This window comes from Myotis daubentonii, chromosome 12 (genome assembly GCF_963259705.1).
Source record: "Myotis daubentonii chromosome 12, mMyoDau2.1, whole genome shotgun sequence".
Lineage (NCBI taxonomy): Eukaryota > Metazoa > Chordata > Mammalia > Chiroptera > Vespertilionidae > Myotis > Myotis daubentonii.
Window position 1 is genome coordinate 37,801,581 of NC_081851.1, and position 22,478 is coordinate 37,824,058.

The following is a 22,478-nucleotide window of genomic DNA, read 5'->3' on the forward strand; positions in this document are numbered from 1 at the left end:
AAAGGTTTAACCTTTCGGAACAGAACAGTCCCTATGGGTCAAAATTCCTTCATCTTTTCAGCTTGCAACTCAGAACCCAAGGAACCAGAATTGCAAGGAGCTGTTCAGTAATGACAAGGAAAAGTCTTTGGTGAAATGAGCCTGCTCTTTCCCAGCAGAAAAGAAAATAAATGTGCTTCATCCTCCCAAGATGGGCTTCACCTACTAATCAGGGAACAACGCTTTCCGGCTGTTTGCTCTTCTCTGAGAGGAGCTGCCTGAAGCAGGGACAGGGTTCTGCGCCAGGGGTGACTGTTCCCAGGCCAAGGGTAGAGACGATCTGTCTGAGAGGCAGCTCCCTCTGCAGAGAGCCCCACAGGCTTGCCCTGCAGATGGACAGTTTATCTGAGTTCCCAGCCTTGAGAAGTGAACCAGAGAGGAGTGTGGGGATGTTTATTATGCCAGAAAATGGGATATGATACGTGCCTTCCGTGGAATATACCATTACGCAAGGCGGGTACCAGCTGGCCTGTGATTGGGAGAGAGAGTCAACCCCTCTCTCCTATGTGCGTGGTCGTCACCCCTGAAGACGGCACAGCCCAGAGCCGGGTTCTGGCTCAGCCAGGAAGGCCCTCTGGGGGCTGTGATGTCATCTGACTCCACTGCGTGCTGAGCCGAGCAAATGTGGGTGAGCGGCCTCACTGTTTGGCCTTGAAGATAACAGTCATTAACTTTTGTGAAAAGGCATGTTTAGGCTCCCAATAGAAAGCATTAAAGAAAACTAGGTTGTCCTGAACTACCCACCTACATATGGTCCTTGGTTTTCTCCACTTTAGCCTCTTTCATACATGGTTCAGTCATTGTTTTCACCTGGGCTGTTTAACACCTGATGAGCTAGCTTTTCCAGAGGCTTCACAGCAGACATTTCCTGAAAATCTGGGGCTTTGTTTATATAAAAACCTTTGGCTTTGAGGAGGCGGAGAAATTGGGTAGAAATAGTATTGATATTCTTAGGTTCTACCTCCTTTATGCTGGGGGAAGGGAACCCACTTTGATTTTGTCGTCATACCAACGGTGCTCCTGGATGGCCTCTTGCTCCATTGACAGTAATTGTGTGTGAGAGTGTGTGCGTTTCATGTAGAGGTTTCATTTCCTACTTCGTGGGCCTTTTCTTTTTTTTGCTCCTATTCTCAACTTCGGCGGTGCCTTGCTAAAAACCTAACATTGAGTGGTTGACAAATACGTCTTTATTAATGGCAAATAATTTACCCCCAGTTTCTCTCTTCACTTCTTTCTTCCTCCTCCCACCCTCATTTCCAAAACTTCATTGACGTAGCAACAGATGTTACAGGAGCAGAAATGGGAAATGGTACCACTTTCTAGGTCAACTGCGATTACTTGGAAGTGGCTGTTCAGAAGGATTTAAGGCTGCACCTGTGGGAATAGTACTGTGATCAATTAGTAATGTCTGCTTCGGGCTGAGTGTGGATGGGGTGATACATGTGCATTGTATTTGATTCTTGCTGGAGATGGTAGGACACTTTAAGAATGAGAAAAAGATGTGTGTTTTCAAGGAACTGGTTGAAAATGATACATACCACTTATGTCACTTACATTTCATGCCCTTTTTTAACACACTACTCTGATTTTTAAAAGGTGTTCCATAAACCTAATACCATAACCATAGAAGTGTTACGGAGTCCTGTTAGGCAGGATTAGCATCCCAGCAAGGCAAGAAGCCTCTGAGGGTGTGGACTGGTATGGCCTGTCATCATTCAGGACACGGGTGTTTGCCTCCCTTCAAAATAAGAAGCAGAAAACCACAGCTAATGCTGGGTGACGAAGCTCTGTGGTGACTCAGGTCAGCCGGTCTGGGGCCCTTGTTGAGTTATCAGCAAGAGTGTTCTGGCTGCCTCCTGATTCACACGGAACACTGACTTCTACCTGTCCTCGAGGGAAGGACTCCTTTTCCAAGAGGATACGTGGCGTGTTGAATGCTCAGCTGAGTGGCCAACTTAGGATCATTACGCTTGCTTCAGTGAGGGCCGCTGTCTGTTCAGTTCTCTCCCACAGGCATCATGGGGTGGGGGGTGTGAAGGTGGGTAGGAGGGGGTGGGGGGTGCTCTGAGGAGAGGAGAGAGCTAGGCTGTGCCCGCAGGCCCATAAGAGGTTGCTGCAGAAGCAGGGCATTTGGTGCAGAGAAACCTGGAGCAGAGAATAGCCTCTGAGTCTGTACATTTGCAACATGCACATGTTCTGGTCCCAGGTCAGCCCAGAGCCTGTTTGCTTGGCTCCTTGTGTGTCTCCCGGGTGTGTCCGGGGTTACCTTATACTGAGATTCTTAGGACCTGCCTGGAGCTGACCCGGGGAAGGACCTTCATTTTAGCTTGTGGCATCCCAGAGGATCTCAAGGGCAGTGGGTAAACCCTGGGCGGGATTTTAGTAAGAGCTCTTTAGAGAAGTTTGAGATCATCAGGACCAAGATAAGACTGTGTGGATTTGACCCTTGTGGGCATTCAGCCTGCTAATGGATTTCTCCAGGCCTGTGTTCTGGTATGTTTATTCATTTGTTTGCTTTTTAATTTTTTGGGAGAGATGAGTGGTCAGGAAAGGTTTTTGAAGACATTGATGTTTGAACTGGCCTTGAAAGTTGAAGAAGGCCTGGGAAGGAGAAGAGGAGGGGAATGGTAGAGATGAAGATGGAGTAAAGAGAGCAGATCCCTGAAGGAACAGGACCAAAGCCCGCCTCCCATGTTCAGTCCCCCCAAGTTCAGTGAGTCCTGTCAGCTCTGATTATGTTATATTCTACATCCGACCACTTCTCACATCCTTCCCCACTGCCCCTCATCTTTCACCCGGACTTCTGCAGTAGTCTCATCTTCACTCCTTCCACTTCCAGTTTTGCCTCTGGTAAGGCCTCATCTGTTCTCAGTACCCTGAGTGAGCCCTTCGAACATATTGCTCCTCTGTTCAAAACCTTCCAGTAGCTGCTCAGCCTAAAATAAAATTCAGATTCCTAGTGCTCCCCATGAGAGAAGTCTGCTTTGGCATCTCTCCAGCCTCATTTCCCACCACTATCCTGCTCCAGCCACACCAGCCTCCTTGTTCTTCTTTGAACAGGCTGAGTTCACTCCTACCACAGGACCTTTGCACTTGCTGTTTCTTTACCTTTGGATGCTGTCCCCCAGATATTTGCATGACTGGTTCCCCACATTTATCCAGGTCTCTGTTAGATGTCACCAGTTCACAAAAAAAAACATCCACAATGACTCTATTGATCTACACACATACATACACACACACACACACACACACAGAGAGACACACACACACACACACGTTTCCAGTGTCTGCATTATTTCTTGGAGATCTGTCATCACACACAAGTGTTCATGGTGTCTTATTCCAGAATAAAGAACCTAGATTCCACAAAGTCCTTGTAAAGTTTTGCTACCCAGATATTGCCTTCTTTGGTTCACATTCCCAAACACCTCTAGGTAGGTTTGACTCAAAACGGAACTGAATTCACTTAACAAGTCCTGTTGAGAGCTGTCTTTGTGTCAGGCACTGTTTGGGCACCGAGAATGCAGCAAACCAGAAAACACCACCTCTCGCTCACCCCCACTTGATCCCCAAAGGACAGAAAATAAACAAACATACAATAAAATGTCAGGTTGTGACAGAGCTGGGGATGAGGAGTGAGCTGCTTGCTTCATTCCCTTGCTCATAGGTTTTCATAGAAGGAGGATGTGGAACACTTAAACAGCCCCCAGTTCTGTTCCGTTCCTTTCCTGCCTGAAGTGTAAGAAGACGGGAGAGGAGGATGGGAAAGTTCTCTAACTGCAGCTTCGTTTTGTTATGATGAAGGCTGTGCTTGACACCTACTGGGGAGCATACAGCTGGAAGGTCAAGCAACTGGATGAACCCATCTTTCTAGCAACTCTTATATTCTGCTCCCTCAGTCTCAGAGCTAACAATGGCTGACAACAGATTGAAAAGTGTATTCATAACTTGTCCTTCTCTGAGAGACAGCACATCTAGGAAACGTCATCTATATTATTTTATTTTATTTTGAAACATATTTTTATTGATTTCAGAGAGGAAGGGAGAAGGGAGAAGAGAGAGATAGAAACATCAATGATGAGAGAGAATCATTGATTGGCTGCCTCCTGCATGATCGGGAATCAAGCCCACAACCCGGGCATGTGCCCTGACCTGGAATCAAACCGTGACCTCCTGGTTTATAAGTTAATGCTCAACCACTGGGAAACATCATCTATTTTACATGAGGGGCCACAGAAGCAAGGCCAGTTGCCCTGAAACCGGGTCCTGGGTTTCCTTGGTTGTTTCGGAGGCTGCTTAGACTCCTGGCTGTGCCTGTCAACCTCTCGGTTGAAAGACTTGTTTTGAAGACCCCTCACCCACTATTCCTCCCTTCCCTCCCCTCCAGTCCCGTACCCTGCCTTCTCCCCAGCCTGTTTCCACAGGGAACGTGATTCTCCCCTGCTTTCTCTCGTCGGACATGCTCCCTGTTTGAGAGGGAGGCGCAGGGTACACGGCAGCCCAGCCCAGTCAGATCAGCCACTGACAAAGCTGGCCCTTGCCCCTCCTGGGAGCCACTGTCAACGTTTAGTGAGCACATCCCTGCAGCACATTTCACAGCAGAGGAGAAATCAGTGTGCTCCTTGTACTTCCTAGCAAGTTTTCAGCTGGCCAGGATTCACAGTGATGGCAGAGGCTGGTCAGGAATTTAGCCCTGTTGTCTGTCTTTATACTCTGCCAAGCTGATGGGGCAGCGATGATGCCCAGAGCCATGGCTCCATGGGAGGCTTCACAGTGTCTCCTGTCTTTCCAGAAAAGTCCAGCCCAAGCTGCTTGTGCCAGCTTGGCCTTCCTAGGAGAAAGACGTTGTACTTGGACTTAGGGAAACAGTAAGACTCGACAATTCAGAACGTGGAGAAAATAATATGGCCTCATAGGGTTGTAATTGTTATCAGCTGGGGGTTTTAATAGACATTTTTAGAGCAATTTCAGGTTTATAGAAAAATTTAGGGGAAAGTACAGAGTTCCTATATACTTCCTCATCCACCCCCACACAATTCCCCTTATTATTAACATCTTGTATTAGTGTGGCACGTTTGCAACAATTGATGGGTCAATATTGGTGCATTATTATTAACTAAAAGTAATGTTTTTTAACTAGAGTTAAGTGTGAACTAAAGCCCCTAGTCTACATTAGGGTCTATTCTTTGCATTGTGTATTCTATAAGTTTTGACGAATGCAAAATGGCCTGTATCCACCATTGTAGTGTCACACAGAATAGTTTCACTGCCCTTACAATCCCCGGTGTTTCCCCTAAAGCAGTGGTTCTCAACCTTCTGGCCCTTTAAATACAGTTCCTCATGTTGTGACCCAACCATGAAATTATTTTCATTGCTACTTCATAACTGTAATGTTGCTACTGTTATGAATCGTAATGTAAATATCTGATACGCAGGATGGTCTTAGGCGACCCTTGTGAAAGGGTCGTTCGACCGCCAAAGAGGTTGCGACCCACAGGTTGAGAACTGCTGCCCTAAAGGATAACCTTTCCTTCTCCCTCCCCCCCCACCCCCGCCCGTTCCAAGCCCCTGGAAACCACGGATCTTTTTACTGTCTTTTCCAGAATGTCATATAATTGGAATCACAGAGTCTTGGTCCATAGATTTTTATGAGTAGCTTCTTTCACTTAGTAATATGCATTTACGGTTTCTCCATGTCTTTTTATGGCTTCATAGCTCACTTCTTTTCATTGCTGCGTAGTACTCCATTGTCTGGATGTACCACAGTTTATCCACTCACCTACAGAAAGATGTCTTGGTTACTTCCAAGTTTGGGCAATTATGAATAAAGCTGCTACAAATATTTGAGTGCAGGTTTTCTGTGGACATAAGTTTTCAATCATTTGAATAAATACCAAGGAGCTCAGTTGCTGGGCCACATGGTAAGACTGTGGTTAGTATTGTAAGAAACCACCACACTGCCCTCCAAGGAGGCTGCACCATTGTATCCATTGTATTTGGTTCCTACCCCACTCTTTGAGATGAGCCTGGTTCTCCTAAACAATGCTTCAATAATACCCTGAATGGTAATAATCTAAGACCCTTTTCTCACTGCACCCCTTAAACGTGCAGAACTGCCACCCACATTCTTCTTCCTGTCGTCCCCCTATTCTTGCTAGAGCTAAACCATGCTGGCAGAAGCTTCCCCTTTTCCTGCTCCTTCTGCTCTTTTGTTTCTCATCTCTACCTGTCTTCAAAGAAGCGAGTAGGTACAGGAGCAGGAGGGGGGGGGGGGCGCGGGGTCCACTCCCATTTTCCCTGCAAGAGCTACTGTGTCTTCCCCGGACTTTTGTCTTCCTTTCAAATGCTTTAAGGTGACACCACTGAAAGGAATCTGATGCTCCCTGCACCAAAACGGTGGGGCCTGCCCCTCACTGGTTTGTGTCAGTCCACGAGACTCTCCCCGTTCAACTAAGTGCTTTGGGGGCATGCATGAACAGTTTTGCTACCAGAAGAACTTGCGTTGCTCTGAGGGAAATACATCAGGGGCCTAAAATCGGGCAGGTGGCCCAAGAGAGTTGAATGCATCACCTCTCTGGTCAGTTCCCTCCCTCTCGGGCCTCCTGGGAGTCTCTCTGGCACCTCATGACCGTAAAAGACTAGGAGTGGGTTTGTTTGTGGCTTGTCGGTCTCGTTACTTTATAGGCGGGCTTTGTATTGTGCAACCCAAATACTTTGGGTTAATACAGAGACAGACAGATGAACATAAGAAAAGAGGGAATTACTGAATGGGGAAGGGAGCATCCCAGTTAACTGAGGGCAGGCTGATCACCGTGGTTACCCTACAACAGGGGTAGGGAACGTCTGGCCCGCGGGGCCTTATGGCCCCTGAAATCATTTGGTCTGACTGCCAAGGCATTAGAGGTGAGTTAATCAAATGTTTGACCAAGTACAGCAGGCTAGTTTTTAAGTTGATAATTTTGTATGGCCTGCGAATGATGGTATAAATATCCAAATGGAAGAGATTGGCAGGGAAAAGATTTCCCACCCCTGCTCTACAAGCTTCCCCGAGACCGTTTGCAAGGCTCTGATGAGTGGCCCTGTCTGTTGATGTGACTGCCAGCTTGTTCCCTTTCCCGTGAGTTTGGGGTGCTTCTGCCCATTCATTTGAGGCTGAATGGCTTGCGGTTGAAGAGACTTTCCCTGTTGGGGTCCAGAATTTCTTAACAGAGTGCACTATTAGCATCTTAGTCAGGACAAAGTCCTGTGCATTACAGCAATTTAGCATTCCAGCTCTCACCCACTAAATACCAGGAGTGCCCCTGAGTCATTGTGACAACCAAAAACTACCCTCAAAAAAAACTACCCTCACCGGTTTCCAGATGTTCCCTAGGAGGCAGTGCCAGCAGTGCCTCTCCTGTCAGGGCTCAGGGTAGCAGGGTCTCCCCGTGAAAGGAGGCCAGTCTGAGCACCTCCTGCCCACTCCTCATCCAGGCCCTTTTAGCAGCTGCTACCTGCACTTGTCACTCAGGCCCTTTCTCACCCACGCTCTCCTCCTCTTCCTCCTTCTCGCCCTCTTCTTCTTCTTCCTCCTCCTCCTCCACCTCCTCTTCCTCTTTCTCTTCCTTCTCCTCTTCCTCCTGCCCCTCACTTCCAGGGCCCAAGAAAAAGAACATAGACACTGTCCCAGTTGGCAGCATGATGTGGGTTGAGAAATGTGGGGTTATCGGAACTTCACAGTGTTTTCCCCTTAACTCTTAAAAATCTGGAGTTCTGGAAACTTGTCTCCTCTGCTTGAACCTTGCTTCTCAATCAGTGGCCCTTATCTAGTCAAATGAGTTCTCCACAGGGGTGTTCTGTGGCCACCCCTGAAGACACAGATCACAGGGGAAACCTGACAGCATTCGGGCATCACTGTCCCCTCTGGCCCCACCTCCCCACCCCCGCAGGCTGGTGCCGCATTGATCTGAAATTCTGCCAAGTCACACAGGTATTTATCTTAGCCCAAACCCCAAGTTTCACAGTACCTTCTGCAGGGTGGCTCCGGGGCTGCCCAGAGTGGAGCGGGGGAAGGGGTGAGTTTGTCATTACTAAGCTATTCACATGGAGGAAGTGGGGCAGAAGTCAAAGATTGCTTATTTTTTTACCTCCTCCCTGCTCGTAGCCTACTTCCAAGCCACTTGTAGTAAGTGATGTTTACATATGGCCTTGACGGGGCTGATGGATTTGCCTGGCTTGGTTGGTTCTGCTGAGAAGCTAACTCTGCTGGTCTGATGTCTGCACAGACAAAGCCCTGCTGACCAGAGGATGGGGATTCTGGGGCCACCACACGGCCAGGGGAAGCTGAGATGCGCCCAATGGGCCTCCCTGGACGGGGAGGGGCTTGCACCATGCAGTGGGCTCTTCCAGAGCTGGCCTTGGATTCCTGAATTTCCTGGCAGCCGGGTCTCGGCTCACTGGTTCACAGTGCTGAGGGGCCTGGGCCCTGCACATAGAGCCATTGTGTCTACCGCTTTATCCTGGCCTTATCTTCAGTATACATCCCACCCCTTCTTTCCTCTGGGGCTCTGGGAGTGTCCAGCATAGTCCCTTCCACAAGGGACTTAATGCCTCCACTCTGTCAGTCAGCTGGAACAGGGTTTCGGAGCGCCTCGGCTTGGCCCAGCTTCTTGCGACCTTGGAGCTCAGCCCTGGTACAGCCTGTTGGTGATTCAGTGGCCAGGGAACTCCAGCTAGCCCGAGATACTTGCCCTGCTGCTCTGCAACCTCTGGACGGGGGCCCCCAGCCCGCCAGCGCAGGAGCAGGCCTTGCGGAAGAGGAAGTTTGACTCAGGACCCAGCCCTTGGTCCAGGTCTTTGATAAGGCGTTAACTCTGCTGCAGATATGACTGCTGCCTCCGAACAAAAAAGGGTGTAGCGTAGATGTGGGGGAGTGAGATCAGTCACCAGGCCTTCCTCACCCAGAGGAGATGCCCAGTGCATCCTGGTTAACTGTTTGATTGGAAGAGATCATTTGCCCCTGTATGCTATTGGCATTATTGGCAAGGGTCCTTTCAGACCACCAGATCAGTAGACCGCATTGTTCTGTAAGGCTTTCAGGTGGGTGGGGAGTTGGGGAGAATGGCGAGGAGAGGTGTATTGTATCACTTTCTGGTCCTTAGAAACAAAGATATCTCAGTAAGGCAGCACCCAACCTCCTCCTGCGAGGGTCTCGAGGCTTTTTTATTTAGTCATTTATTTTTTTGCACACTTTCCTGGAAGTCAAAAGAGCACATGTCATCTTCCTTTACGGCTGAAACACTTCTCTGATGCATGTGGTGTCAGTCCTGGGCATTAATTAGGCCCTCGACTCTACAGAACTCCAAGCATTTTATAAATATTCTCATTTGCCCCTTGAAGTGGGGAGAGAAAGATAGTAATCGGTTCTCCTGAGTTGATGGTGGGAAATGAGGTCTGGGCTGAGAGGGACAGGGAAGACCCATGTGAGTGACTGGGGTGGGCTATGCACCTGCCCTGCTGCTGACAGGGGTCAGTAGGTGAAAGGTGAGAATGCTCCCTGCTGGAGTGGTCAGCAGGGCGTGTGGAGGACATGGGGGTCGAGCTGGGCCTGGAAGACTGGTTAGAAGTGAGGTCAGGGCATCAGGAGCGTTTTCTAGGCGTGAAAACACTAGCGAGTGTACTTAGGAGACCTGAGCCAGGTACTCACATTGGGTGGATATTCACAGAACACAAGTTAGTGTGTTTGCTTCCGTTGTGTCTCCTCATCTGGATCGTAAACTTGTGGCAAGTCCTGCCTTTGCCTGAGGAGCCCCTGAAGATGTAGTGCTCAGCAACCTCCAGCTCCAAGCCATTCAATGAGCCCTACACCCCTTATCACACCCTCTGTCTTCCCCTGCTTGGGGTCCGAGGTGCAGGTCTTCCTGTTTTCTCATAAAGTTTTCAGAAGCGCCTACAAAATGAGCTAAGGATCTGAAAAGAAAAAACGTTTCAGGGGTCATCTTATCAGTGACGAAACAACTGAGGATCATCTTGGCACGCGGTTCAGCAGCTGCACTCCCAGCTCAGAAGGACGACACTTCTCCACACTCCCAGGGCCCTCTCTCCATGCTAGCGAGACTAATTAACATCATTGTTGAAACAGAAGGCGCATTTTAACTCACCACCCGTCTGAATGGTGGTGCAGCCCGACATTTGTAACGGAGGACAACATAAATGGTTTCCAAGAATTGGAAGGATTCGTTTCCATGGGACAAGTGCACTGCAGACATGAGAGAAGGAACTGTTAGTCCTTTGCTATCTCAGCAGCACCGAGAACTGTGTCTGCCATGTGGTGGGTGCTCAGTGAGCACCTGTTGAATGAATGCATGCCAGGGTTCAAGTGTTCTTCATTTCCACTGAAATCAGAATAAGAACCAAGACTTAGAGCTTAGAGCTGTGGGGGTCTAGGATAGATGTGAGGAGTGAATTACCAAGGATCAGCTGGGGGGTTTTTATTCCCCATGTGCACACTCTCAATACTCACCCCCTCCAACTCTGTGACCTCTTAGGGAAATTCAGTTCCAAAAACCTAACTAAGGTGTAGGTGTTATGCCAGGTGTGAGGGTAGATATGAGTAAGGCACCGTTCCTGACCACACTAGAGGTCAGATGTAAAAACTTTTGAACTACAAGGCAAATCAAATAAGGACTTCTCCAAAGAAATGATTATTTCTGATGTTTGAGTAAAGCTTTGAGAGGCAAATTCGATATCCATGGGCAGAGGGAGGGGCCTGCCAACTTGAGAGATCGGCACAATACATGTTCATGGTAACTCTCTATTCTAGCAGCTACCATTGGTGTGCCACCCAACATACTGCACATTTCTCATGTGTCCCCTCATTTCTTCTCTAACCCTGTGCAGGAGCTGGATAGCTTTCTGTCTTCTTACAGTGAAGGAAACCAAGGCTCAGGCAGTGAAGCAAATATCGCACAGCTGCAAGGACTTGTCAGGTCCCCAGTGGTGTGAACCCAAGGCACCAAGCTCTGAGAGAGGGCAAGTCATGTGCAAGGAAGGGGGACAGTGCCTGATGGGAGTGGTGGGAAGAGCAGGTGGAAATGGGGGTTAGGACCCAGACCTGCACCTTAAATCTCTGCTCGGGACTTGGACTGGGTTCTGTGAGCAGGGAGCCCATGGTGGAGGAGCAGGGAGTGGAGGAAAGGAGTGCTATGGTCCAGCAAGTGCTTCAGGAAGGTCTCTCTGGCAGCAGGAGCAAAGTAAAAAGGCTGTTGGCAGGAAAATCAGTTAGACAACTATTGCGATAGCGCGGGAGAGATGATGAGGCCTGAACTGGGGCAGCGGCAGCAGATGCAGGGGATGGATGAGATGGACAGTGCGGAGGCAGGTTGTGTAGGAGGCCTTGACTTGGATACCAGGCAAAGGAGAGGGAGGGAGGGATGATGTCTGTTGGGCCTCCAGCCCCGCCCAGAAGTGAAGAGGAGGAGGTGGAACAGGTCAGGGGATGAGACCAAATGAAGTTATTTTTAAACACATGGTTTGAGGGCCAGGCCTCTGGAGAGTGGTCAGGGTTGGAGATGGTGCTTGGGGCAGGGGAGCAGAGGCAGTGCCTATGGGAACGGGGGATCTCTGTGCTGCCTTTGGTACCCCATATTCATCTGCCTTCCCTGTGGTACGGGAGATTCCACTTCTCCCTGACTTTGTGTACTCCATTTCACTTCATAATCCTTGCAGTAGCTGTATGAGGAGGTGTCATCCTTATGTACATAGAGGACACCGAGTGAGCAAGATTGGATAACATAGCCAAGGTCTCACAAGAAAAGAGTGGCAGAGTCAGGATTTGAACCCAGGTCTGATGTCAAGGCACCTTTCTGCTCTGCCATAACAGATGCTGAGTCAGAATTAGAAAATGGTAGAGGGTTTCAGTGTGGACACCCATCTTTTATTTCTTCCCCTGCCCTGTTCCTAATGGTTCATGCTGAAAACTTTGGTTTTTCCTGGCCACAGAGATACTGAGAGGGACATGGAAAATACCTATGAGCATGCAGGTGGCACTGGCTTGTTTTCCATGATGTCCTAAGGCCTTAGCCTCATCAAGTTGGACTTTGCTGCCTATGGCCACGCCATTAGGAAGGGCAGCCTCGGGCCCCGAGCTCACTGGCCCAAGTGCATTCCCTCATAGATGGTGAGCTTGCAATATATCATCAAGCCAAAATCAAGACTGCACTGTGCTCGCTTCAGCAGCACATATACTAAAATTGGAAGACGGCATGGGAAATGTAGAGATGGAACCTAGTTCACTTTTAGGTTCAGATTTAGGACCTCTTCTGTCTTCCCATATTTGCTGTAAAGGTCATTGTGCTAAATTGAAAGACAAAGTTACCATCAACTGAGCACACCCATTGAGACAAACACACATGACCTTCTTATTGTCTGATCCTTTCTCTAGGCAAGGGGTCCACCTTACAAAGTGTTGGAAGGAGGCCAGGGGTGGTGCTCCTTGCTGGTGCGCTAGATGGTTCTGTCTCTCTCTGCCTTCCTCTCTCTCTGAAAATATAAAGAACCTGTGAGTGAGAGAGGTGAAGTGACTTGCTAAAGGCGACACCATTCATGGATGACCCTCGTCTCTGGGCTCCCCTTTAGCTATGTTCCCCATGTCACAGGAATACATGGATTATGTCCAGGAGAGAAGAGGAGGAGGTGGTCTTTTCTAGCATTTCTGTGTTCTTTGCTGTGTTCTTTCACAGGACAAGCAGAAACAAAGTAAAGCCATCTGGGCCCTGTAATATGAGCCTGCAATGTCTGTCACTTGCAAGCTGGGTGACCTTGGGCCAGTCACTTCATCTCCTGTACCTCCACTTTCTTACCTCTAAAATGGGAGCATAATAGTACCTACATCTTAGGATTTGCATAAAGTATGGAATCAGACGATGCAGGGCACACAGTAAGTAGTCAAGCAAATGTGGCTGCTATTGTTATTATTAATGCCATTAGCCACAATGGCAAGCCTATACTGAACGATGTGAGGAGGGAGCTCAGAAGACCGGTCAGGCTCTGGTGGTCTTCCCTCCACTGCCTGCCACTGGCCTAGAACGGTCTCCCTGGTGAACTTGTCCCTTGCCACAGCTGTGTTTGGGCGCAGGGGTCGGGACCTCGCTTGTGTGGTTTGGAACTGAAAGCTGCCCCTCCCTGCATAGTTGGTTTCTTTGCTCCGTGCGAAAGGACCTGCCACCTGAAACACAACACTCATCTTTTCAAATAACGTCTCGATAAGACTCTCTCCTTGGGTAGCAGGGTCCAACCTGTGTTTTGAAAGCAGTGATCCAGATGCTGGGATGGTGAAAGAAAGAGCCCTCTGTCCAGAGCCCGTCTGCCCAAGGTGACTCATTCCTGTGTCACATGTTTCTAAACTCTCCTCGCCATCCCCAGAGTTTTCCTAATCCCGTCCGGCCAGTTCCGCCACAAATTCCTCTGCAGCTTTGCCTGACATTGTCTGAACTGAGTGTCACTCGAGTCTGTGAGCTGGGGCAAATGTGAAGTGTCACCTCCTCCAAAAGCAACCATGGCCTGTCTGAGGGCTGGCCTCCCTGTGCTGGGGCGATGGCGGATGCCCTGGCTGCTTTCTGCATTTGTGGATATTGTCACGAGGGCGGGCTTGCGGTCTCCTGGCCTCCCCCCTACTCCTACAACCTTTCTTCCTAATCAGTTCTTACCCTGCAACAAGCATCTTCACCAGCCTGTTAAAGCCATAAAACGTTGCAGTTTCTGCTATGCAGTTAAGATCCGGCCATGTTTGCAGATAAAATTTAATGTTGGGATGTAATTCCTGAGGGAAGAGGCCTTAAAACCTGTACCAGCAGGTCCTGGGTTCCATGTGACCCATTTACACATATGTTCATGCCCATGTGGCTGCTCCAGGGGTATCCCCTGTGGACCGCATGCTGAGCTGCAGGATTCTTGCCTTCTAGGGACCACCCTCCACTACCTGAGCTCCTCGCTCTGTCCCTCACAACCCCAAAGCATGGTAGGAGAGGAAGGGGGATCCTAGCTTCCCCCCAAACACCCACACTCCTTTCTGTATCTCTCTTGCCTGACTCCTGCTCCTCCTGCCTGCATTCGTTCTTTACCCATAAGCCTTTCCTCACCACCACCCCCTCTAACTCGAGGGCATCCTTCATCCAAAGGACCTGCTGCAATCTCTCTCCATCCTCCCCACATCTCCCTGACACCAAAACCTCACCTTCACCCCCTATGTAGAAAACCTGGCTTAGGGGACCCCAAAATGGATGAGATGTGGAGCTCTTGATTTTCTCAGAGGACAGCGAGCTGATCAGCACAGTGGAGTGGGTAAGAGCCTGGAAGCAAACACTGGCTATGACAGAGGCCAGAGCTGGGCATGGTCCACTCCGCTGTGTGACCCAGCGCCAGAGCTGAGTGTTCACAGAGGAGACAGCCACAGGCTGATGAGTGGGAAAGGATGGAGGGTGTCCCGTGCTGAAGGCACAGCCCAGGTCCCCATCCCGTGCATGAGTGAGTGGCTGCACAGAGGGGTTGGGGGTGGGCTCCCTGCTTTGTGGTCCAGGGGAGATGGGGGCCCAGCACCTCTCAACAGCATTTCCCATTGACGCCCCTGTGAGTGGGTTTCACGATGGCTCCATTATGTGTACTCAGGAGATTAAAAGCCTCGCCTCTCCCGACATTCTTTCTGCTGGAACTTCTTATTGCCTTTCTAACAGCTGAGTTGTAAGCATTGCAGCCCTTGTCTTTCCTGGAGGGCAGTCTGGTTCCCACTCTGCGTGGGGTGGGGGTGATCAGCCTTTCAAAAGCCTTTCCTTCCGTTGTGAGTGGTTTTCCCCTCACCAATCTCGCACCTTTTTTTTTTAAGTCCATAATCCAGGGATTCCCCTCTTTGGAACTATTTAAACAGACATGGGATGCTGGCAGGAGCCACTTAAAAGGATTCCTGCCCCAGAGGAGGCTGTCTGGGTGGCCTGTGGCAGGAGAGGTCCAGCTTTGAAACTCAAGCGAGAGGTGCCTGCGGCTTCGGGCCACAAGCCTCTGTCTGAACTGTGCCTTTCTCCCTGCAGTCAGTGGGCATGGCAGCTGTCCCAGGGCCGTGCTCTCCCCACACAGGTGCTCCAGGCAAGGATCTCCTGTTCTCTGCTGAGCCTCAGAGGCCACATGTTTCTGGAAGGCCTTCACAGAGCCAGGCTTTCCAAGCACAACCAGGGGTGCCGGCGGTCTGGACACCTGGGCTTACGTAGATTGGCCGTCAGGGGTCTGGACGTTCACATCCTCGCCCCTCAGGAGACCTTGCTCGCAGAGGGGGAATTGGAGGCCATGGAAATTCCCAAGAGGCAACGGATGTGGCCTCTAGAAGAGAGGGCTCCAGCTTCCATGCCAGACCTGCTGAATCTGTCGTTTGGACTCATTTCGGAGGCTGTAACTGGTGAATACATACCTACCAATGTGTCGTGACAGGCTGTGGTCGGAAGGACTATTGTGTGTGTGGTAATTAAACGCTGTCTTGGGCAGAGGAGTCGGACAGACTTGAGTTTGAATTGGGCTGCAGGAGCTTGGGCACATTTCTTAACCTCTCTAAGCCTCCGTTTCCTCATCTGTAAAACCACGTTTCCACAGGCTGGACCAGAAGGCCAGGGGCGGGGAGGTGCCTGTATTGTGGGCTATTCTGAGGACCCCATAAGACAACCCATGTGAAAGTGCTGGACAGGAACTGGCACCTGCCCACTAAGTTATACCCACCCATTTGAGAAGTGAAAGATGTGACCCTACTTTTTTTGGTCTGGGACCTTCTCAGGGAGCTCACCACATAGTAAAGGGAAAGCAGAGGACTCACCTTTCATCACAGCCTTAGCTGGGTTGTGCCTCAATCAGGTTTATAGAGAGAAGCCCAGAGCACTAAGAAGCTGCTCTCCATGGAACTAGTCTTCTCACGTTGCTCAAATTTCAAAGCAAAACCCAGCGTCTTTCATCTGTGGGACAAGGTGGGTTTGCAGACTCTGATTAGTTCCCAAAACACCTATGTCACAGCTCTCAGAGGAGGAACAGAGGGGGCAAGTAACGGGCCCCAAGGCTGAGGGGCGGCCCTTCCCCAGCCCTGGAGAGCTAGCGATGCTTCTGCTCTGTCCTGGCTGCAGTTGGACGATATTTGCTTTCTTGTCTTGGTTTTGCTTACACAGAGGTTGACGTGGAGCCCAGGAACTGGACTCTCGCTAACTTACGGAATATGGGCCCAGGGAGGGAAGTGGCAGGATAATTCATCCGGTCAGGGACAGTCTGTGACTGGCCAGTGGCACTTCTTGCAGAGAGGTATGCAAAGCATCCCCGGTTGTTATGCTACTACTACGGGTCACTGGCTGGCTTTGGCCCTGAGTGGTTGGTGGCGGTGGCGGTGCCAGCAAAGTCAGTGCGACAGGTCCCAGCTGACAGTGTGGAACCACTAAGACTTCTGGCTCTGGCAGGAAAGCCTCCCTTCAGCGCTTGGTGTGCGGATTACAAACTGAGCCTTTTACATATGTCCAGGGAGCCTAAGAGCTGTGCTCCCGAAAGTAGTGTCTATTGAGCAGCACAAAAGAATTGCATAGGGAAGACAGGATGATTTTACTCATCTTCTCTTCTTGTTCCAGCCCAAATAGCTGGCCCAGGCCTCCGTAGGAGCCTTTGGGAAAGGCCTGAAGGAGAGCTGTGAGCATGACTGCTCTTTCTGTTCCAAACGTGTTTCTCCACTGAGTGTCAAGGCTTCTTTGTCTATCCCCCGAGTGGAAGAGGAATACAGACCTCACATGCATGGTGGGGTTTGCCGTGGCCCTGTGCAGTGCGGGGGTGGGGGGGTGGGGGTCACAGTGAAGAACTGAGCTTGTTTGCTGCATGACTCGATTCATCTGCCTTCCAGGCTAACCCCTCGGTGGCCCGGACTCTGCACGGCCACCGTGGCATCTTTTGCATTTCAGTTTTAGGAAGTCATTGTAGTAACTCAGTTCATGCTGATTGCATAATTCGTACGAGGTTCCTTTTTCATTGGAAACTTGCTGCAGTGTTTCCAGAAACCTCTGCTACTGTGACATCTGGGCACCCAAGGTCATCCGTTGACAGGGGTGGCTTCATGGGCATGTGACTTGTGTAGCCGCAGTCTCACGCTCAGAGGGCCCTGAGCAAGGGGTTGGTGCTGCGGCTGCAGCCTTGAAATTCTTGATAGTTTTATCTTTAAATTTGTATCTCATAAGTGAAGTCCAGTGGGACAATGGAGTGTGCACAGGGGCATGTGATCCCACCTCCTGCTTCCCCTGGTGGGATAGGGACACAAAAATGGTTGAGGTTAGGTGCATGCAGCCATGGCATCTCAGGACAGGGCTTGGTGGCAGCTGTCCTGATGATGGTCAGTGGATGGCTAGATAGGCATGAGCCTCTCCCCTATCCCTGATCCGGGTACCTAGTACATCCTGGGGCACAGGTTGTAATACCCTTGGGGGTCACCTGTCCACCTCTGGTTGGGGCGCCTGGCTTTTAGAAAGAAGAAACAACTGACTAGACTTTTGTGCCTCTACCTGGGTCACTGCATATCCACCCAGATCAGCTGTGGGCAAACTACGGCCTGCAGGCCAGATCCGGCCCGTTTGAAATGAATAAAACTATAAAAAAAAAGACCGTACCCTTTTATGTAATGATGTTTACTTTGAATTTATATTAGTTCACACAAACACTCCATCCATTCTTTTGTTCCGGCCCCCCGGTCCAGTTTAAGAACCCATTGTGGCCCTCGAGTCAAAAAGTTTGCCCACCCCTGACCCAGATGCTGCTAGAAGGGATACTGCCAGTCGGTGGTCGCACGTGCCCTTGCACACTCTGTCGCTGGGGCCCCTGTGCCTGTGAGGGGCTCTCCTCACCTTGCAACTATCCCCATACTTCAAAGACAGAAGTGACATATAGCAAATAAAAAATATCATGACATGCACAACAATGTACTTAATGCCCCTGAACTCTACCCTTTAAATGGTTAAAGTAGTAAATTTTATATATATACATTACCACAATAAAAATATTTATATGGTATAAACAAAAACAAGAAACATCATGACAGGTGGAAAGAGAGAGACCATGGAAGAAAGGAAAAGGCTTTCTGTTTAGTACTTTTAATGGCACAGTGTCCCTGCTCTTAGAACAAGGTTCCTGCATTTTCATTTCACACTGAGCCCCCCAAATGATGTAGCCAAGCCTGCCTATGGCCGCCTTGTAAAACTACCCAGTCTTTACCTTTCCAGAAAGAATCCTGCCCTCAAATCCTGCAAGGCACGTGCTGCTGAGCTGACTCTTATCTCTCTCTCTTCTTCCCCCACAGGTCTTGTGTTGGCTGTGTGTCAGGCCCTGGAGAACACTACATCTGCCTTGAGTGGTGAGTCCTGTCCCCTCAGCCCCTTGGTGTGGGATGGCACATGGGGGATGGGCAGGGAGCAGACCTTGGCCAGTTTGTGGAGCCTGAGGTCTAAGCTTCCCTCTGGGGCTCCTGCTGCTGTGCTCACACCCAGCTGTGCCCTGAGCGCTCTCTGCTTGGCCTCCCAAGGGCCAAGATTGTACTGCTGGGAGATCTGAACTGCAGACCTGAGGGAGCTATTTCCCTGCTCGCTCAGGGCTCACCCCCTCCCATCTCTCTGTTCAGACAATCATTGTGGGCAGGGGTGCTGGAAAACAGCCTGCATGCCCTGAGAACTTGAAACTAGCTCATCTAATAGTCCATCTAAAGAAGAGCCCAGATTCCTGAGCCCTTGTGTCTGCCTCCACCTGGTGATCTTTGGTTAGTTATGCTCTGGTTTGTCATTTGTAGTTACATTTCCCTTGTTTCATTTTAAAGACCTAGAGAAACCGATTGAAAAGTTTGGGAAATGGAGGAGGCTAACCGCTCATGGTCAGAGCGCTGCAGAAGCAACCCCGTTATTCGCACATCACTTTTGTCCATGTGCACTAATAGTGAGGCATAGTGAGGAGACTATTTTGATTCCTGCTTTTTGAACTCAAGGTTTGGAGTTGTGCCTGTTCCATGTTTCGAGAAACTTCTAAATTTTATCCTTTTAAAATATCACAATGTTCCATTAAAATGGACATGTGTAATTGAATTAAGTATTCCCCATTAGTTATGTTGCCTTCAGTTCAAGTTATGATGCTACATTTTTATGCCTAGAAGCTTTTTCCTTATTTTGGATACTTTCCTTAGGATATATCTTCAGGAGCAAGAATAAATATATTTATGATCCTTGGTACAAATGGCCAAACCACTTTCCAAGTGAATTTGAGCTGATTTTTATACCAGTAATGCACGAGCCTGCCAGCTTCACAGTTCCCTCATTGGCATGGGGGATGGGGCATGCTCCCGTCTGTTACTGCAGTGACCCTCTGACCTGTCTGTGTCTCCCTAGTTATTTCAGGTCAATGTCGGGGTGTGTGTGTGTGTGTGTGTTTCACCCTTGGCTAATTCAATATGTAAAACCATTTTTAATGTTTGCTAAGGAAACATTCATACTAGAAGAAGCGAAATGGTAGTGAAATCAATCCCCAGATACCCATCACCCAGCTTCAATAATTAGCATCACTCTGCTATTTTTCTTTCATCTATTCTCCCATCTTTCTTATTTTTCCCTTTGCTGGGATATTTTAAAGCAAAGCCCACTTATGAATATTACTTTTATCTAACGGATAAGGACTTTTCAGAGCAAAGCCACAGTCCATTACACCACAAAAGCAACAATGATTCTTTTTTTGTTAGATTCTTAAATATGGAGGGTAGATGACGATGCTTTCAATTTTGTGACCCTTCATTTAATTTGCATTTTCTTTCATGGTTTCATATTTTGCTTTCTACTTATATTACCTTTCAGTTGAACACTGTTTTTTTTGTAAAACGTGCTCATTTATGTACTGCATGACTGACTTTCACATCTGAATCCTTCTTAACCTCTTATACCCTGGATGTTGGCGGGCTCATTTACTGAATCCCAGACTATCCACTCAGGTGTAAAGATGGGTCGTTTTAGGACAGAAGCGACAAGGGCTCAACCCATGGTGTAAATATGCAGGTCTCTGCACTCTGAGCACTGACAGGAATAAGTGGATATAAGAGGGGTTTGGTGCATTTCCGAATGAGTGCTGGAGCAGGACTGCCGGCATACTCGGGATCAAGCTCAAACACTTCGATGGAGCAGCATGGAGAGAAAATTGCAAACCCCATATGCCAATCAAGGGTGGTACCTGAGCTTAAAGGAATAGGGGCGGATCCCGTGTGGCTTTCTCGTAATTCTCGTGGGGAAAAAATTCCATGTTCTTATTACTTGACAGTTAACCTTGGCTTGTCTTACTGAGGTTTCATTGATTTCTTCCAGTCTTCCTCTCTTTTAGATCCCCAAATGTGCAGGGCAGATTAAGCCAGAGGCATAGGAAGCTGACATTATTGTCATCAATAAATGCTTCTCAGACATCTGCTTTGGGTGGGACTTGGAGGGATGCGTGCCTTGGGCTGGAGGTCAGGAATCCTGGGAGTTGGGCCCAGCTGGTCTTAGTTTTACCAAGTCCTGGAGCAAGTTATTATTCTGGCTCCTATTTGGATCTTAGTTTCCTCATTTGTTGGACTTGCATCAGGAACGGCCTGTAAGATTTTTCACATGACCATTCCAATGAATTGGTGGAGACTCCTTGGAAAGCTTTGTTGAGAAGGATTATTAGGCTACCCTGGGGCTGTTAGGAAATACAGGGGTGATCCATAGGCAATGCCTGCCTTGGACCCAAGGTAGGGAAGTGATAGTGTGACTGTCATGTATTTAATTCTCTTAGAACCAGACGCTATTTTACACTCAGGTTTCAAGACTCTCTTGCTGAAACTATACAGTCCTTCTCTGTCCTTGTCCTCAGAGGGCCCACCATACAGGTGAAAAGACAGCATGGGAACCCATGAGAGCCTCATAATGACCTAAGGCTACACAGGAGTGAAATCAATAGTCTGGGGGTTAGGACAAAAAATTTTATCTGGTTGGTTGTCAATTTGTAAAGCATGCAGAGAAACATTAGCTGGAGGCAGGGTGAGGGTGACAGCACCTACGGCTGAGAACATCTGTCACACCCTCCTGGGGAAGAAGTTATGACCTGTCTTCAAAAAGCACCCTTTAATGTCCCTTAAAAGGGACAGAATGCACCCGGTTAAGTTGTTGGGTGGCTCCTTGCTTAACCCTCCTAAATGTTGCACAGTACTCAGGCTGCCCATCTGGTTCTCATGTTTTCATGAGATCGTGCTAATGACTGAGGGGTGTGGTGAGGGCCTCGCTCAGGCACCTGGGAGCCAGGCTCCAGGCTTCCCTCTGCTATCTGTCTTGCATGATCACGGTACTCAGGGCGGTTCTTTAAACCTCTGAACTACTGCTCCTTCCTCTAGCCTGTGTCTAATCCACCCACATGGAATCGGGGAGTGTTTGAAGGCTTGCTTAATTTAGTGTCAGTGGTGGTGATGAAAGAACACGGAAAATTCACAGTGGTGTCACTCATGGGGAAGGTCACCATTAGCAGCTTGCTTGAGGAGGTGGTAGTCAGATTTTGATGGTGACACTAGGCTTAACTATGTGGAGAGGGCGAGTTTGGGCTGGAAGTGCACAGGGGGAGGGCAAAGCAGATGATAGGAAAAAGTCTTGGAAGGTGTTACTTGTTGGGGAAACAGGTAGAACATGGGTCAGACAGCAAGCCAGGGATCTGTTTATTGCTCATCTTGCCAAACAAAAGCTTCTCAGAATGCAAACTGCTTCCCCATTCCATTATCTGGAGTTTTCCCATGTAGAGCTGCAGTTATTCTAAAATTAGAAGGCTCACGTGTTCTACCCAGGTACATGGTGCACAGGTCCAATGTGTCTTTAGCACAAGAGACTTGGTGTGTCTTAGTTTGGGAATAAAAGCATATATATCTGTGTGTGCCAGGACTTGCTCCCATGCTTAGAGGAATGTAGAACCTCAGAAAAGGAGAGACACTCCATTCTGCTCGAGGATTTATCCTTGTCATCCAATTCCTCATTTTAGCTTCCTTTTTTTTTCAAATATGTTTTTATTGATTTCAGAAAGAGGACGGGAGAGGGAGAGAGGGATAAAAACATCAATGATGAGCTAGAGGCTACACAGTGATCACTGATCGGCTGCCTCCTGCACACCCCCTACTGGGGATTGAGCCCACAACTTAGGCATGTGCTCTGGTTGGGAATCGAACCATGACCTCCTGGTTCATGGGTCGATGCTCAACCACTGAGTCACACTGGCTGGGCTACCTTCCACTTTTTGCAAAGGAAACTGTGCTGGGTCAGAAGGAAGGTTGCTCAGGGTAGTAGACAGGCCAGAGGATATGGAATCAGGGACCATAGTTCTGACTCACTAGCTGGGTGACCTTAGTGGAGCCCTCTTAAATTGCCCTGCACCTCGGTTCTCCC

At 49.0% G+C, this 22,478-nt stretch overlaps 1 protein-coding gene across 8 annotated transcripts in view; it reads left to right on the plus strand.

Moving 5' to 3' along the window:
• Positions 1 to 22,478, plus strand: part of TGFA (transforming growth factor alpha) — a 95,513-nt gene that overhangs the window by 13,902 nt on the left and 59,133 nt on the right. For 2 of the 8 annotated variants that reach the window (XM_059659501.1, XM_059659500.1), the window contains exons 1-2: positions 13,755 to 15,463; positions 18,371 to 18,424. In XM_059659501.1, coding sequence (XP_059515484.1) covers positions 14,944 to 15,463; positions 18,371 to 18,424 — 574 coding nt within the window. In that variant the 5' untranslated portion in view covers positions 13,755 to 14,943. Of the gene's footprint in view, positions 1 to 13,754; positions 15,464 to 18,370; positions 18,425 to 22,478 lie in introns of those variants that run through there. The other 6 variants (XM_059659504.1, XM_059659503.1, XM_059659499.1 and 3 more) reach the window with 5 other exon arrangements.